General features: G+C 40.0%; 1 protein-coding gene across 1 annotated transcript in view; it reads right to left on the bottom strand.

The window, feature by feature from the left end:
• Positions 1–356: 356 nt before the first annotated feature.
• Positions 357–16,059, bottom strand: part of LOC118432186 (fibropellin-1-like) — a 33,649-nt gene continuing 17,946 nt past the window's right edge. The window contains exons 8-10 of the mRNA XM_035843715.1: positions 1,260–1,373; positions 800–898; positions 357–517 (exon numbers count right to left, since the gene is read on the bottom strand). Coding sequence (XP_035699608.1) covers positions 357–517; positions 800–898; positions 1,260–1,373 — 374 coding nt within the window. The remainder of the gene's footprint in view (positions 518–799; positions 899–1,259; positions 1,374–16,059) is intronic.

The raw sequence follows: 16,059 nt of genomic DNA, 5'->3' as shown, positions 1-16,059 counted from the left end.
TGTAGCCGTTGACTTCGTCCTCGCAAGTTCCGCCATTTTGACACGGTGTAGAGGCGCATTCGTCTACATCTGCAATGATATACTAAAAGTTATTTCAAAAATGATATTTAAAATTTTGAAGGTGAATTGCATAAAAAGATCTGATGGTTCCCTTTTGTATATTTCATAGCTTTTTTGTAGGTAGGTCAAACAGAAGTGACTGACACTTGCTGCGCTACTGATAGCATTGTCCAAAATCAATAGAAAAGAAAAATTGCTAGACGTATGATATGATAGTATTATACAAGTTTGTGAGGGGGTTGATCTGCTGTAGTTTTAGGTCCTTTTTAGCATATCAAGGGCATATTTTTTATTTGCTACGCTGTTTTAACCATCATAATGCCGGAATGATCGGAAAACTTGCCGCTTTCACAATCATCTCCATCATAGCCAGGAGCACAAGAACAAGTGTAGCCGTTCACTCTGTCTTCGCAAGTTCCACCATTTTGACAGGGATTGGAGGCACATTCGTCTACGTCTGCAACAATTGAAAAGAGACTCGTTGCAAGCTCTTAGCAAGAACATTTCACATGTTGAAGTGAATTGCTCGAATTCGCTCCACAAAAATACTGTTGTACGTGATCTTATTCTCAACCTTTATTTAACCTCGGTACATCTTTGGCTTAAGCTGCTTTCCAAGATTTTAAGGCATTCTTCTGCAATTTTTTGGCACAGAATCTATCTATATATATATATATATTTGTAACAAGATTTTCTGAAACTAAGTTTACAAGAGGAAACTTGCTTGTTTGGCAATGACCCCCTTCATATCCAGGAGCACAAGTACAGGTGTAGCCGTTGACTTCGTCCTCGCAAATTCCACCATTTTGACATGGAGTTGAGGCACATTCGTCTACATCTGTAACGAGATACTAGAAGTTCTTTAAAAAAATACATTTAACATTCCAATTATTAGAAAGGTCTAGTGGTTCCCTTTTGTATCTTTCATAGCTTTAAATTTTTAAATCATGTGTGAAACAGAAATGATTGAACACTTGCTGCGTTCCCGATAGCGTTGTCTAATTCTAAATCAAATTAAGAGAAAAGAAATCTTGCTAGACGTATATCAGCCAGAAACATGGAAGGTTAGTTGTTCTGCATGCTTCTTGGGGTATATTTCCAAGTACATTTTCTTCGCTTCGCCGTTGAAATTCGGAATAGTAACAAAATGAAATTAATTATCACAAGGGAGCTATATATATAATAATAGAGAAACTTGCCCGTTTCACAATGAACTCCATCATATCCAGGAGCACAAGTACAGGTGTAGCCGTTGAGTTCGTCCGCACAAGTTCCGCCATTTTGACACGGAGAGGAGGCGCATTCGTTTATTTCTGAAACGGTATGCGAAAAGGGTATTAACCTTATCAATTGTGGAGGGGTAGTGGCTTGTAAAAGTGTCAGCTCCAAATTTAACATGGTATAACGGCTTGTGCTAGGGCAACATCCTAGCCACATACCAAATATTAAAACAATCCATTCTTGCCTTCTTTAGTTATCATGCTGACAAACGTCCCCATTGCATACTTACTTCATGACATTTCCTAGAATAGTGTTGCAACAACTAACAAAAAAAAGAATAATATTTCACTTTTTGTGTCGCCATGGCAACGGGTTTGTGAAAGGCTAAATATATATTATTATGACATTTATAACTAGATATTCATATTAATGCTAATGAGATGACGTTACTAGTGAAATCCAAGATGGCCGACAATATCATGACGAGAAGTATAATCAACTTTTTTTGGGGTCAGATTTCATCACAACTTTGTATTTTCTTACAAAAAAAAAAAAACATTTGTATTATCCACAAACAGGCCAGTCGGGACCCAGTTTGGAAATATGACGTTAGCCATACCAGTACCTTCACACACTAGATTGTTCCCTGTCCATTGGCCGTTGTTACAGAGTGCTCTCCCACTACCTGACGCTTGGACGTATCCTGTCGGGCAGGTGAAGTTGCATGCGTAACCGGCTGGATAACTGGTCAGGTCCGGATCACAATCATTGGGGTAGTCTTCGGGGTGGCTGGGTGCATTATTGCATGGCCTGCCTGTGTATATAAAAATGGTTGCTATAAGCTTCCCTCTAGCAGTTTAATTTACATGCAATAGCATATTCATATTAATATAAGTTACAAAACTTGAGTGCAGTGCCACATTGTCCCAGTCTGTCCAAAAGCAAAATAAAAAAAATGCAATATTAAATTATAAATACATGTATTCAGACACAACCTCACTGAATTGTAATGTGAAGTAAAATTCAATGAAAGTACATGCTTAATTGACTTACAAGCGAGCATTTGTGTTGTTGTGTAGCAAGGTATACTTTTGAGTTAACAGTTGCAGTGAACAAGGTAAAATATAAATTTCATAATGATAATGATAATCATAAAGGTGTGGTATTCGGTGCTGCGATTTTCGGGTAATACAGCAGAGCATCCTATCGTAAATGTGTTATTAGGCCACAGCAAGAAAATTCTGTGGATGGCATCCACAGAAGATCGCCCATAATAGTGAAATTGGTCCAAGATTGGTCCAAAAAATTAAGATGGTTACATTTTCAAACTTGACACCATAAACGTTATAATAAGAACTAAATGGACAAAACATAGTAGCACAGCCAACAAGGCATCCGGATTTCTGTATTCAATACATGTACTGGTGCAGTAAAAAAAGTAACACTAGTGTGGTAGACTAGTATTACTAACAAAGCAACTACACTCATGGCTTCCATATTGATGTTACTTTTACTATCAAACCATTTTGACTTCTACAACTACAGTCCAGGGTACTTTGCAAGTGGCACTTCTACAAGTACAATTTTTAGGCTACAACAAAACATATTTGCCCATCTTGGTAAAATATAATTTTTTGGCGGTCTTTTTTTTTCTAAAAATCAGGCGAAAATTATTGAGCGAGCGGATGTCATCCATGAAATTTACTTACTGCGGGGTTATAATAATCACTGGATTCAATATGGATAAAATATGACCTCAATGAAAAGCGGCCTGCTGGCCCATATGAGCTTCTCATGAATAAATAAAGGTTCAAACAAACAAAGTTCGACACTCACAATTACACCTCAGTCCAGGTCCTGCTGGTTTCCACCACTTTGACCGACCCCTAACATAGCATACCCTTATCCTTTTCCCTGAACGCCTTTCACACCCTTCCCTGCATTCAAACATGCATACGGTTCCTGCAGGGTATCGCCCTCGATGATTTGAATTCTGGTCGCAAACACTTGTCGTATCACGAAGCACCAAACGTCTGCATTTTTCTGCAAGGTAAATGTATGTCACTATGTGAGTACCTAAACGTCGTATGAGGTGCATATTTGATAGGCCAAGACCGGTTTTGTACTAATGAGAGGAACCAATGGTCTCTTAGACCTGCAAAGAACAAATTTTACTTAAATGTATGGCACAGAGGCTGCTCAATTGCTTTGTTAGGGCAATCAGATGGCCAATTGACGTCATAAGAGTGGATTTCAGAGAGTAGGATATTAGTTTTTGGCATATATTAGTTGAAAGGTAGAAAATAACTCATGGCTCACAAAATCGTAATGATAGATTTTTGTGACTATTTTGTATATTAAGCAAGCTAAAAGTCTGCAAAGGCAGACTTTTGTTTAACTTTTGTGTAGAAATGTGTTTTTATTTACCAAAACATTTTTTGCTGGCTAACAATAAGGTATTTTATATACCTTTTATTTATTAGCCAATCATTCTCTATATTGTTGTCCCTGAATCGACAACAGTTTGTATCAAATTTGCAAATAAAAAGTTTTACAGTAGGTATACATGTGATATTCTTACCCACCTAAATCATCTGTACATCTACAAATGGACGAATATAGATACTGTAAAACTTTGAATCTTAGCAACCAGAAATTCAGACTTTTGGTATAATAGAATGAATGGAACAAACATTTGTAATGTTCCAACATATACAATAAGTTAAAACTGATAATTTGCACGTCAGGTTGGTAATATATTATCGTATACAAAAATAAACATCTCTACTTACTGCTAACTCCGTCGACAGTACCCACATAGAGCACAATAGTGAGACAAAGAGGAAGCCAAACGGTGACCCTAAAACAAAAAAGGGGTTCAGATACCTTAAACCTTATTTTACATTCTAAGCATTTGTAGACTTTGCATTAACATAATATGTACATGATTTATCGTACCTTCAAGTAAATAACATATGCCAAGAATGAAATTTAAACAAGGAATCAGATATAACTGCTATTTTGCTTCTTCTTGTGCAAATAATGTGTCAGTTAGTATAATCTAATCCCCTTCTTCCCAGTTATATAACGGTGTTTTATCTAAGGAAATTCTAGCCTCTTTCAAAGTGTAATTCAAACATTTCTTATGGAGATGACTTCCATATCTACATCATATATTTCGGATTCGTTACGCGGTATCTCTGCTTCTCTGCACTAGGACCGCTTCTCTCCACAGTTTGCAGAAGTGTTCTCAAGATTGAGCGCGATTTGTACAACACCACTAGGAAGAGCGGTGGCCAGGAATGTTTTCCAGAGTATGGGCTATTTCATGTTTCGTGGCGCAGCCGTTATTGTTACTTTCTGAACGATTTTCATGTCGACTACGCGCAATTCGGGTTGACGGCGGCCATTGGGGACAAGCGGAAGGGCGGGGGAAAAGCGGAATTACACGGGGGTAAAGAGGAAAGACGGGGCACAGATGAAGTACAGCGGGGATTAAGGGGAAGTCACTTCCTTAGTCCAAGGGAAAAGGTGAACGGGTGTGATGAAGTCTATAATAGTGTAGTTTAGTTTAAAATTTGTTGTCAAGTGAGAGAATTTGCCATGCATTTGATTTCATACGATTGTCGTGAAATTTTCGTACTGTACAAATGTACAATCACCCCTTGTAGCAAATCACGTTAAGCCGGAGGGGGCCTTACCGGTCGGACAAGATACGTAATTCGGTATTTAGGCAAGCAGTAGGCAAATGCACAGGTGACATAATGTTCAAGCGCTCCCTCTTACGATCTGTCATATATCTGCAGCCGCGCAGTGACTGGAGAGTTGACATTTGTAAACATGCGGTTTGTCACGTGGTATCAATTATCTTGTCATTATGGAGGCGTGGCCACAAGGCCGAGTCACTTTGTTTACATTGTGGTTTAAGCCCAGGTTTAAGGTAAGCCATGGCCTCCCAACCACTCGCAACTTTCTCACAACCGTGGTTGGCAGTGGGTCGGGAGCAAGTCGGATGAGGTTGGCAGTTGGTCGTTGCGATTTGCCACTAGTCGGCTGTGCCAGCAGAATTTTTCAAAAGGCTTAAAACATTCAGGAGTGGACGGAAATGACTTGGGGAAAAAATTTGAACTGTTTGGCTTGTGGTTGGGAGCAAGTAAGTAGTGGTCATAGTGCGATAAGGGTCAAAACCGTGATATACCTACTGCCTACTTACTCCCAACTAGTCCTTAGCCTATCCATGACTCACTCCGGATCATTGTTCAGATATTTGCTGTCTTATCCTCAACCATGGTGACTACAATCAGAACAACCAAAACAGTGACACAACCTGAATGCTACTAATATAGCACAGCATCAATAGAAGTCGCATTGAAGCTAACTGTGACCCTACTTTGATCTCCTGATTATGTTAACAAGATAGACGTATGGACAAGTTTGACAAGTTACTCCTCATTTAAAAATCACTGGTTGTGTCCATTTCAATTATCAATCACTTCAAAAGAGTTTGAAACCAGTTGAGAATCACCCAAGAGGGACTCCGAAGTCTATGACTAGATGTCATTTTTAATAGGTTAGATCGTATTTGGAGCTCTGTTAGGAGTAAGGCACTAAATGGTTGAGAACTGGTTGAGGTATGGTTGTCGGTAAATGACAGACGTGACCTAAAACTGGCCAGACTGTTCCCAGCTATTCGCAAGTCTTGGTCGGCTAGTAGCCCGGGTAAGGTCAACGACCATCATGAAATCAAAATACAGTCAAACCTACCCAAACGACCACCTGTTCATTACGACCGATTTTTCCCCATTGACGTAAGCATTAAGCTACCTCTTCACGACGACCACCTGGCAAAAATTTGGACAAAATCTCTGCCCAAAACGTCCGCGACATTTTCTAATACATTAAAACATTAAATCATTAGAACTTAAAACCTCCGCGAAAAGCCCCTTCTCCCGCTACCGCGAAAAGAAATCCCCGCGAACTTAAATGCATTTACAGCATTCAACTACAGGGCAATGGTTCTTACAGAAACATATCACACCCAAGTGATAGATGTGCTGCAGTGGCCTTCAAGTGACAGTTAAAAATAGCACATTGCACGCGCCTTGTGCACCTGGCGCGTTGTTGTACCACATTCCTATTGCCCCATGTCATATGCCAACCGCCACAGGTGCCTGTCACCACTGCACGTAGCCCACGTAGTAAAATTAGTGGAGAATAAAAACCTAGCCATGCATAACCTATATCCGTTGTGAAAAAGTTTAAACTTTGTTCAAACATAACAGAAAGGCTCACCATGAATTTTCGTTCGAGTTCTACGGCCTTCTATATACTTTGTACTCAAAAGCAGGTATTTATGAAGATCAAATTGACAGACAGTGGTTTCAAATTTCAAATATTACAGTTTGAAACCACTATACGTCGACTTTATAGACTGATTTTAAAATCAACGGATATAGGTGACCCCGCGGATAAAGATCAACTAGCTCCTTGATACTGATGCCCTGATACTAGTACTGATACCTTGTCTCTTAATATTCGACAAAAAGCTTCTAGAGTGGACATAAACCACACACGAACAGTGTATAAAAAGTTGTCGTACTGAAAACCATATCAAACTATGCTATCGTGCTGAATTAAAACCGTACAAATGGAGCACATGCTAAATTCTGAAAGCTGAAACACAAACGTTGAGGCAAGCCAAGCTGTAAGTTGCAGACACAACGGCCCCGGACATGGACAACGGGGCATCAGGCGGTTGGGGGACAGAGGCCCCGGGCGAGGCGGGGACAGCGGTAACCGTCAGGCTGGGACTCTGGTGGCGGACGTGACGCCAAATGCCATGTTCCCCTCTGTTTCAAAATTATTCCTGGCGTTTCCAAAAATCCTCATTATATCATAAATACTTGAACACGAGTGATTGCTGATGATGACTGTCATAATTTAGTATTCACTCATATATCCACGCATTCATTGAACAGGTCGTAACATTTGCCTAAAATCTCGGTTTTTCCCGACCAAAGTTCATTTATAATTAATGTATGGCTACAAAACTAATACAATACAAATATCCTTCCACACAGGGCCCAATACAACGCACGAAAAGAGTCTTTGTAGAGACATAAAATGATTTGATGCATATAGTCACGTACGACATGTGCGATAGAAACAAAAAAACTCATTGAAGATGCTATTCACCAACTTCGCTGGGATTGAGTACGCCCGCGACCTTCTTACAAGCTCACCACCGACCAATATACTAGCTTCTTCAGGACATGTGCGAATAAAATAACTCTAGATGTTTAAAGCCACAATTTCCCGGTCTCACTCCGACGATGTGTGTGCCAGTCGCGCGATAATGCTAACCTCTAACTTTTCTCGCCAGTGTGTTAACTATTACCAAATGTCCCACATAACCTATTCACAATCAACAGTTTTGTAAAGCCGTGCAAGTTCTTGAACGTAATTCAATAAATATCATTTCGTACTTACCGCATGGTGACAACTCGAGCTACAGAACTTCCAACCGTCTCAGACGGGGTGATCGGCAAAAATAGATTTGCACACTTCGCCCTATCACGTAGCCAAGTTAATTGAGGATAGTCTCGAAAACAGTCTTTTGTGACGTTTCGGTTTTGACGCTTTCTGTCCGATAACGACCAACTTTTTTGATTAACTCTAGATCTTATGGCAACGTTAGCTAACTGTGCGTACGACAGCAATCAAAAATCGATTCAGATTCAGCAGAAATAGCAGCCAAAAAATGCACTTCGAAGCCTGAAATGTTGACTGTCATAAGGAAAAGACCTTCGGCAAAATTAGTCATCATTGCCCAAAGGCACGTAAGGACAGGGTCATTGACACCCGCCATTGTTTACAGATTTTTGGGGCCGGTTTTCAGACTTAGATAAAATCCCGATTCAGCAGATTTCAAAGCATTGCGGTCTTCAAGGGTTGAAAATCCATTTCTTTTTGACCAAGGTAGGAGAGAAAAAAAATATTAGAAGTAAATAATGATTGAAAAACAAGACTACAAACGAAGCTTCTGTGTCGTTGTAATATCGCCAGTGCCTTTGGTATGTATACTAACGGCCTCTTTTGTAATCAACAAAGTCTTTAAGAAGAATAAGTAGGCATATTCAGAAGTATTGTGAACAAAATCAGTTGGAAAAACCCATTCGAAGCCTGCTTTGTTGACTTTGACGAGCTTTACTCAACAACCCTAAGGGCTCTCACTCACTAGTCGGTGGCAGGGTCATGACAACTATCACTGTTAAAAGATTTTTTTGCAAATTTTCAAAGCTTCCACGGTGTTGAATGGAAAGTTCTTGATCAACTACACACCTTGACCAGCCTATGATACAATATTATGCCACCGTAGAATATCAGTTATACATAGTTTATGACATGGACTTAATCCAGTCACACCACATTGGCAAATTATCTCATGAAATCAAGCAAACGTAACTCTACAGTTGTCTTTATCGGTATCGACAAATTCTCTGAAATTTCTCCCATATTTTAACCTATCTGTAAAGTTTAAGGTAGTTCACTGATTGATCTAATGTTTACGTGGAATCTGGAAAGCGGTGGCCAAGCCGAGAAAGGCTGTCGGGAGAATTTTTTACATCAACGATAACCGTGCGCGCGGTGGCTTGTATATGGGAATTCCGATGAACTTATATTTCGTACAACTATGTTTTAAGTCCTGTTCTGCACACAATTAGGCGTCAAAGAAACAGGCGATTTAGTCTAGTTATAGTGCAGTAATGTTTCATAATATCCCACTGCATATTAGTACTTAGCAAGGTGGTAACAGATACGTACCACATTTTAGCACCATAAATAAATAAGATAGAATGGTTTTATAACATGTAAAGATAACCGTGCCATTTGCTAAAAACAACTCAAAAAGTAGTTATTGCTCAGTTACACTCCGAGGGGGCGTGAGCTGGCCGCCCATACGAGCTCACAAATATTTTTTCCACCGACAAATTTTCTATCTCACATAACATTTACTCAACAGATCTAGACTGTTTTGTAAAAGCCATGTAAAAACGACGTCTGTAATAACATAAATATTCTTTGGTACTCACCGCATGGTGGCAACTCTAGCTACCTAACTTCGAACTGTCTCAGACGGGGTAATGGGCAAAAAAAGAACAACACGTGCACACTTCGCTCTATCACGAAGCAAAGTTAATTGAGGATAGTCTCCAAAACAGGCTTCTGTGACGTTTTCATATCGTCCCTTTCTGTCCGATAACGACCTATATTCTGAAAAAAAAATGTTGTGACCACTGCGGTTATAATCGTGCTTACGACAGCAATCAAAAACCGATCAATATTCAGCAAAAATAGCAGGCAAAAAAAGCTCCTTCAAAGCCTGAAATGTTGACTGTCATAAGGAAAAGACCTTCGGCAGAATTAGTCATCATTGCCTAAAGGCACGTAGGGACAGGGTCATTGACACCCGCCTTTGTTTACAGATTTTTCGAGCTGGTTTTCAGAGTTAAATATACTTCCGATTCAGCAGTTTTTTTAAAGTAGTGTGGTCTTCAAGGATTAAAAACCATTTTTTTTGTCAAAGGTAGGAGAAAAAGTAGAATATTAGAAGTAAAAAAATGTTACTAAAACAGATTCTAAACCAAGCTTCTGGGTCGTTTTAACATCGCCTGTGCCATTGGTGTGACTGATAACTACCTCTTTCCTGATCAACGTCGTCTTTGAAAAGAATAAGTACGCAGGTTCAGAAGTATTATGAACAATAGCAGTTGGTAAAGCCCATTTGATGCCTGCTTTGTTGACCTTGACGATATTTACTCAACAACCCCCAGGGGCTCTCAATCACTAGTCAGTGGCATGGTTATGACAACTATCACTGTTAACAGATTTTTCTGCAAGTTTTCGAAGCTTCTAAGTTATACTGTGGCAAATGGAAACTTATTGACCAGCTGCAAACGTAACTCTACAGTTGTCTTTATCGGGTATCGACAACTTGTCAGGATATTCCACATTTTTCAGATATTCAACTTTCTGTAAATTTTAAGGTAGTGCAATAGTTGGTCGAAGGTTGAAAAAGTGGTGGCCAACCCGAGAAAGGCTGTCGGGAGAATTTTTCCATCAACGACAACCGCGCGCGCGCTGGCTGGCATACATGAGTTCCAACTGAACTTTTATTTCGCACAACTATGTTTTAACTTAAGTCCTGTTCCGCACATACACTGGGCGTCAAAGAAACAAGCGATTTAATCTATAGTACGGTGAAGTTTCATAGTTTCCATCATATGTTGATAAGTAGCAAGGCAGTAACCGATACGTACCGCATTTAACACCATAAACAAATAAGAAGATGAAGTGGTTTTATAACATGTAATAGTTACCCCATGGGCGGGGCGAGGTTTCTGTGAATATCACCAGGCCCGCCCACCGAGGGGAGACTAGAAATCCCCGAGGTGGCGGGCCTGGTGATATTCACAGAAAACGAGCCCAAGGCCATGGGGTAACTAACTTAGCCCATGGCATACTTCCCCGAAGCTTTTCTAGTTCATCAGCTTTACAAAATGTTACTTTATTTTGTCCTAAAAGTCCACAATCTTCCTTGTTATTGCTTGAAAAGCTGTGACAGACTGTCAGGCTGTAACAACACACGGTCATTAATCTTGTCAAGACCTCCCCGGCCAAGGTACCCGGAGAGACAGAAAGTCTGGTGATATTCCTCTGGGCAATTAGAAGTGAAGAGTGGGATTGGTCAGTTATCACATGACACAATTCTAGTCCCAGAAGATGGGCTCAAAGGTAAGCTAGGGTTGGTCATAAAAGGTCACATGCCTATAGCACCCACACTTTTCAGGCTGATATCATCACGGTTTTATTGATATCACCACAGTTTTTTCCTCATTTGCATGAAATAGCAGCACACTTTTTTTCGTAGAACCATACTATGTGGATATATCAACAGAAAATGGGGGCTCCTCATTGGCTGAGGGGAAGTAGCCATGGGCTAAGTTAAGATAACCGTTACATTTACTAAAAACAACGCGAAAAGTAGTTATTGCTAAGTCACACTCCAAGGGGGCGTGAGCTGTCACCGATGTGATCTCCCCAATATAATTTTTCCACTAACAAATTTTCTAACTGACCAAATATCTCACATAACATTTACAAACAGACTGTTTTGTGAAAGCCGAGTAAAACTTACTTCTGTTACGACATGACGTTTTATGCGTACTCACCACATTGTGGAAACTCTAGCTACTAACTTCCGACCGTCCCGGACGGGGTGTTACACAGAAATGATCAACGCAAGTCGCCCTAGCACGAAGCAAAGTAAATTGAGGATAGTCTCCGAAACAGGCTTTTGTGATACTTTCCTATCAGCACTTTCTGTCCGATAACGTCCTATATTCTAAAAAAAATGTATGTTGTGATCACTGCTTGTTGTAAAAGTGCATACCACAGCAGTCAAAAATGGATCCATATTCAGCAAAAATAGCAGACAAAACGTACATTTTAAGCCTGCTGTGTTGACTGTCATAGGGAAAAGACCTTCGGCAAAAATAGTCATCATCGCCCAAAGGAACATAAGGACAGGGTCATGACAGCTGCCATTGTTTACAGATTTTTTGCCAGTTTTCAAAGTACGATGAAATTCCGATTCAGTACATAGATTTTTAAGCAGAGTGATCTACAAAGATTAAAAATGAATTTCATTTTTTCAAAGGAAGGTGAAGAACTAGACTATTAAAAGTGAATAATGGTTACCAAAAAAAAAAAAAAAAGACTCCAAAACAAGCTTCTGGATCGTTGTAACATCACCTGTACCATTTTGGTATGTCTGATAACGACCTCTTCTGATCAACGTCGTCTTTAAGAAGAATAAGTACTGACGTTCAGAAGTATTGAGAACAATTATATATCAGTTGGAAAAGGCCATTCGAAGTCTGCTTTGTTGACCTTGACGATATTTACTCAACAACCCACAGGTGCTCTCAATCACTAGTCAGTGGCATGGTTATGACAACTATCACTGTTAACAGATTTTTCTGCAAGTTTTCGAAGCTTCTAAGTTATACTATGGCAGATGGAAACTTATTGACCAACTGCAAACCGTGGCCACGCTATGATACAATACCATGCCTCCGTATGAGATAAGTTATCCGTAGTTTATGACATGGACGTAATTCGGCCAGTCACACCACATTGGCAAATCATCTCATTAAATCAAGCGCACGTAACTCTACAGTTGTCTTTATCGGGTATCGACAACTTGTCAGGATATTCCACATTTATCAGATATTAAACTTTCTGTAAATTTTAAGGTAGTGCAATAGTTGGTCGAAGGTTTACATGGAAGTTGAAAAAGTGGTGGCCAACCCGAGAAAGGCTGTCGGGAGAATTTTTCCATCAACGACAGCCGCGCGCGCGCTGGCTGGCATACATGAGTTCCAACTGACCTTTTTTTTCGTACAACTATGTTTTAACTTAAGTCCTGTTCCGCACATACACTGGGCGTCAAAGAAACAAGCGATTTAATCTATAGTACAGTAAAGTTTCATAGTATTCCATCACATGTTGATAAGTAGCAAGGCAATAACCGATACGTACCGCATTTAACACCATAAACAATTAAGAGGATGAAGTGGTTTTATAACATGTTAAGATACCCGTGACATTTACTAAAAAAACGCGAAAAGTAGTTATTGCTAAGTCACACTCCAAGGGGGCGTGAGCTGGCACCGATGTGATCTCCCCAATGTAATTTTTCCACTAACAAATTTTCTAACTGACCAAATATCTCACATAGCATTTACAAACAGACTGTTTTGTGAAAGCCGAGTAAAACTTACTTCTGTTACGACATGACGTTTTATGCGTACTCACCACATTGTGGAAACTCTAGCTACTAACTTCCGACCGTCCCGGACGGGGTGTTACACAGAAATGATCAACGCAAGTCGCCCTAGCACGAAGCAAAGTTAATTGAGGATAGTCTCCGAAACAGGCTTTTGTGATACTTTCCTATCAGCACTTTCTGTCCGATAACGACCTATATTGTAAAAAAAAAATGTATGTTGTGATCACTGCTTGTTGTAAAAGTGCATACCACAGCAATCAAAAATGGATCCATATTCAGCAAAAATAGCAGACAAAACGTACCTTCTAAGCCTGCTGTGTTGACTGTCATAGGGAAAAGACCTTCAGCAAAAATAGTCATCATCGCCCAAAGGAACATAAGGACAGGGTCATGACAGCTGCCATTGTTTACAGATTTTTTGCCAGTTTTCAAAGTACGATGAAATTCCGATTCAGTACATAGATTTTAAAGCTGAGTGATCTTTAAAGATTGAAAATGAATTTCATTTTGTCAAAGGAAGGTGAAGAACTAGACTATTAAAAGTGAATAATGGTTACCAAAAAAAAAGACTCCAAAACAAGCTTCTGGATCGTTGTAACATCACCTGTACCATTTTGGTATGTCTGATAACGACCTGTTCTGATCAACGTCGTCTTTAAGAAGAATAACTGCTGACGTTCAGAAGTATTGCGAACAACATCAGTTGGAAAAGGCCATTCGAAGCCTGCTTTGTTGACCTTGACGAGATTTACCCAACAACCCTCAGGGGCTTCTACTCACTACACTAGTAGTCCAACTCACAGCTAACACTGTTAACAGTTTTTTTTCTGCAAGTTTTCAAAGCTTCGACGATGGCAAAAGGAAAGTTCTTGACCAGGTACACACCTTGGCCAGCCTATGATACCATATTTTGCCACCGTAAGAGATAGGTTATACGTAGTTTATGACATGGACGTAATCCAGTCAGACCACATTGGCAAATTATCTCAAGAAATCAAGCGCACGTAACTCTACAGTTGTCTTTTTCGGATATCGACAACTTCTCTGAACTTTCTCCCATTTTCCATATATTTACTCATCCATAAATTTTAAGGTAGTGCACTAATTGGTCGAAGGTTTACGTGGAATGTAGAAAGCGGTGGCCAAGCCGAGAAAGACTATCGGAAGAATCTTTTTAATCAACCGCGTGCGCGCTGGCTAACATAGAGGCGGTTCCAAATGAACTTCTATTTCGTACAACTATGTTTTAAGTCCTGTTCTGCACACAAACTAGGCGTCAAAGAAACAAGCGATTTAATCAAGCTATAGTATATGTTTCGCAATATTCCAACAGATATTGATAAGTAGCAAGACGATAACCGATACTTACCGTGTTTTAGCTCCATAGTTAAGAAGATTAATTGGTTTTATAACCTGTTAATATACCCGTGACAATTGCTAAAAGAAATGCGAAAAGTAGTTATTGCTCCGTCACACTCCGAGGGGGCGTGAGCTGGCCGCCGATGTGAGCTCACTAATATTTTTTCCATCGACAAATTTTCTAACTGACCAAATATCTCACATAACATTTACGCAACAGACTGTTTTGTGAAAGCCGTGTAAAACTGACTTCTTTAACAACATAAGTATTCTTTGGTACTCACCGCATGGTGACAAATCGAGCTAACGAACTTCCGACCGTCTCAGACCACCGGTGTGATCGTCAAAAATAGATCGACGCACTTCGCCCTATCACGAAGCAAAGTTAATTGAGGATAGCCTCTAAAACAGGCTCTGTGATGTTTCCATATTTCCTCTTTCTGTCCGATGATTATCAATATTCTGATTATCTCCAGGTCTTATAGCAGCGTTTGCTAACTTTGATTACGACAGCAATAAACAAATCATTTCATATTTAGCAAAAATGGTAGCCAAAAAAGGCCCTTCGAAGCCTGCTGAGTTGACTATCATAAGGAAATGTCCTTCGGCGAAATTAGTCATCAGTGCCTGTTGGCACCCGTGGACTGGGTGATGACACCAGCCATTGTTCTTATGTTGTTTGGCTAGTTTTCGAAGCGACATAACATTCCGGCCGTCATTAATGATTAGGTATCCGATTGGATGGATTTGAAAGCTGCGACGTTTGAAATATCAAAACGCATTATGAATGTATTTTGGTTGAAGGTAGGTAAAGACTGTTATACAGGTCAGCAGAAATGGATAATGGGTGCAAAGATAGAATCCAACGTTGTACGTTCTTAATCATGCTGACGTTATCCAATCACACTACATTAGCAAATTATCTCACCAAGCGCGCGTAACTCCAACGGCTACGTGTTGTTCCACAAGTTTTTGTCGGACAATTTATTATTCTGGAGGGGGCGAAAACTTGTCTGCACTCAGTCCCACTTTTACATCTTCACCCATCTGTGAAAACAAAAACAAACTAGAAAGGTAACATTTGCAAATTTATCTGACAGTGTATACCCTCACATGATCTAGCCCACTATGTTAACTTTCATGTCATGGAGGAGGATGGGGGGGAGCATTCATTTGCATTTGCTCCTATCATAGACCTTTTGAAGAGATGTCATAGCTATAGTGTCTTACTCAATAAGAATAACAGGAGCTCCATTGAGAAAGGTCTGATCTTACAGGTGACTGATTAGGGGTTGTTGCCGTCATAGCGCGGTATCTGTACTCGCCGGTCTCCGAAGACTCCACAAACATCCATTTCATAAGAATGGCTCCATATCCATTCACCCTTTCTCCATTGTCATCGATGTCTGTAAGTGAATGCGCCCCACCCCCTCCATGTGGTTAAAACCGTAGGCACACAGCACCATGGTATATAGTCACAGACCCATTTGGCTTCACCAGCGAAACCATTGAATTGTGATGTTAGAGGAGATGTAGATATCAGAAGGTTCGCTAGGTGTCGTCGT

The sequence above is a fragment of the Branchiostoma floridae genome, chromosome 15, assembly GCF_000003815.2.
Source record: "Branchiostoma floridae strain S238N-H82 chromosome 15, Bfl_VNyyK, whole genome shotgun sequence".
Taxonomy (NCBI): Eukaryota; Metazoa; Chordata; class Leptocardii; order Amphioxiformes; family Branchiostomatidae; genus Branchiostoma; species Branchiostoma floridae.
Note: the sequence above shows the minus strand (reverse complement) of the source record. Positions and strands in the feature narration are given on the sequence as shown.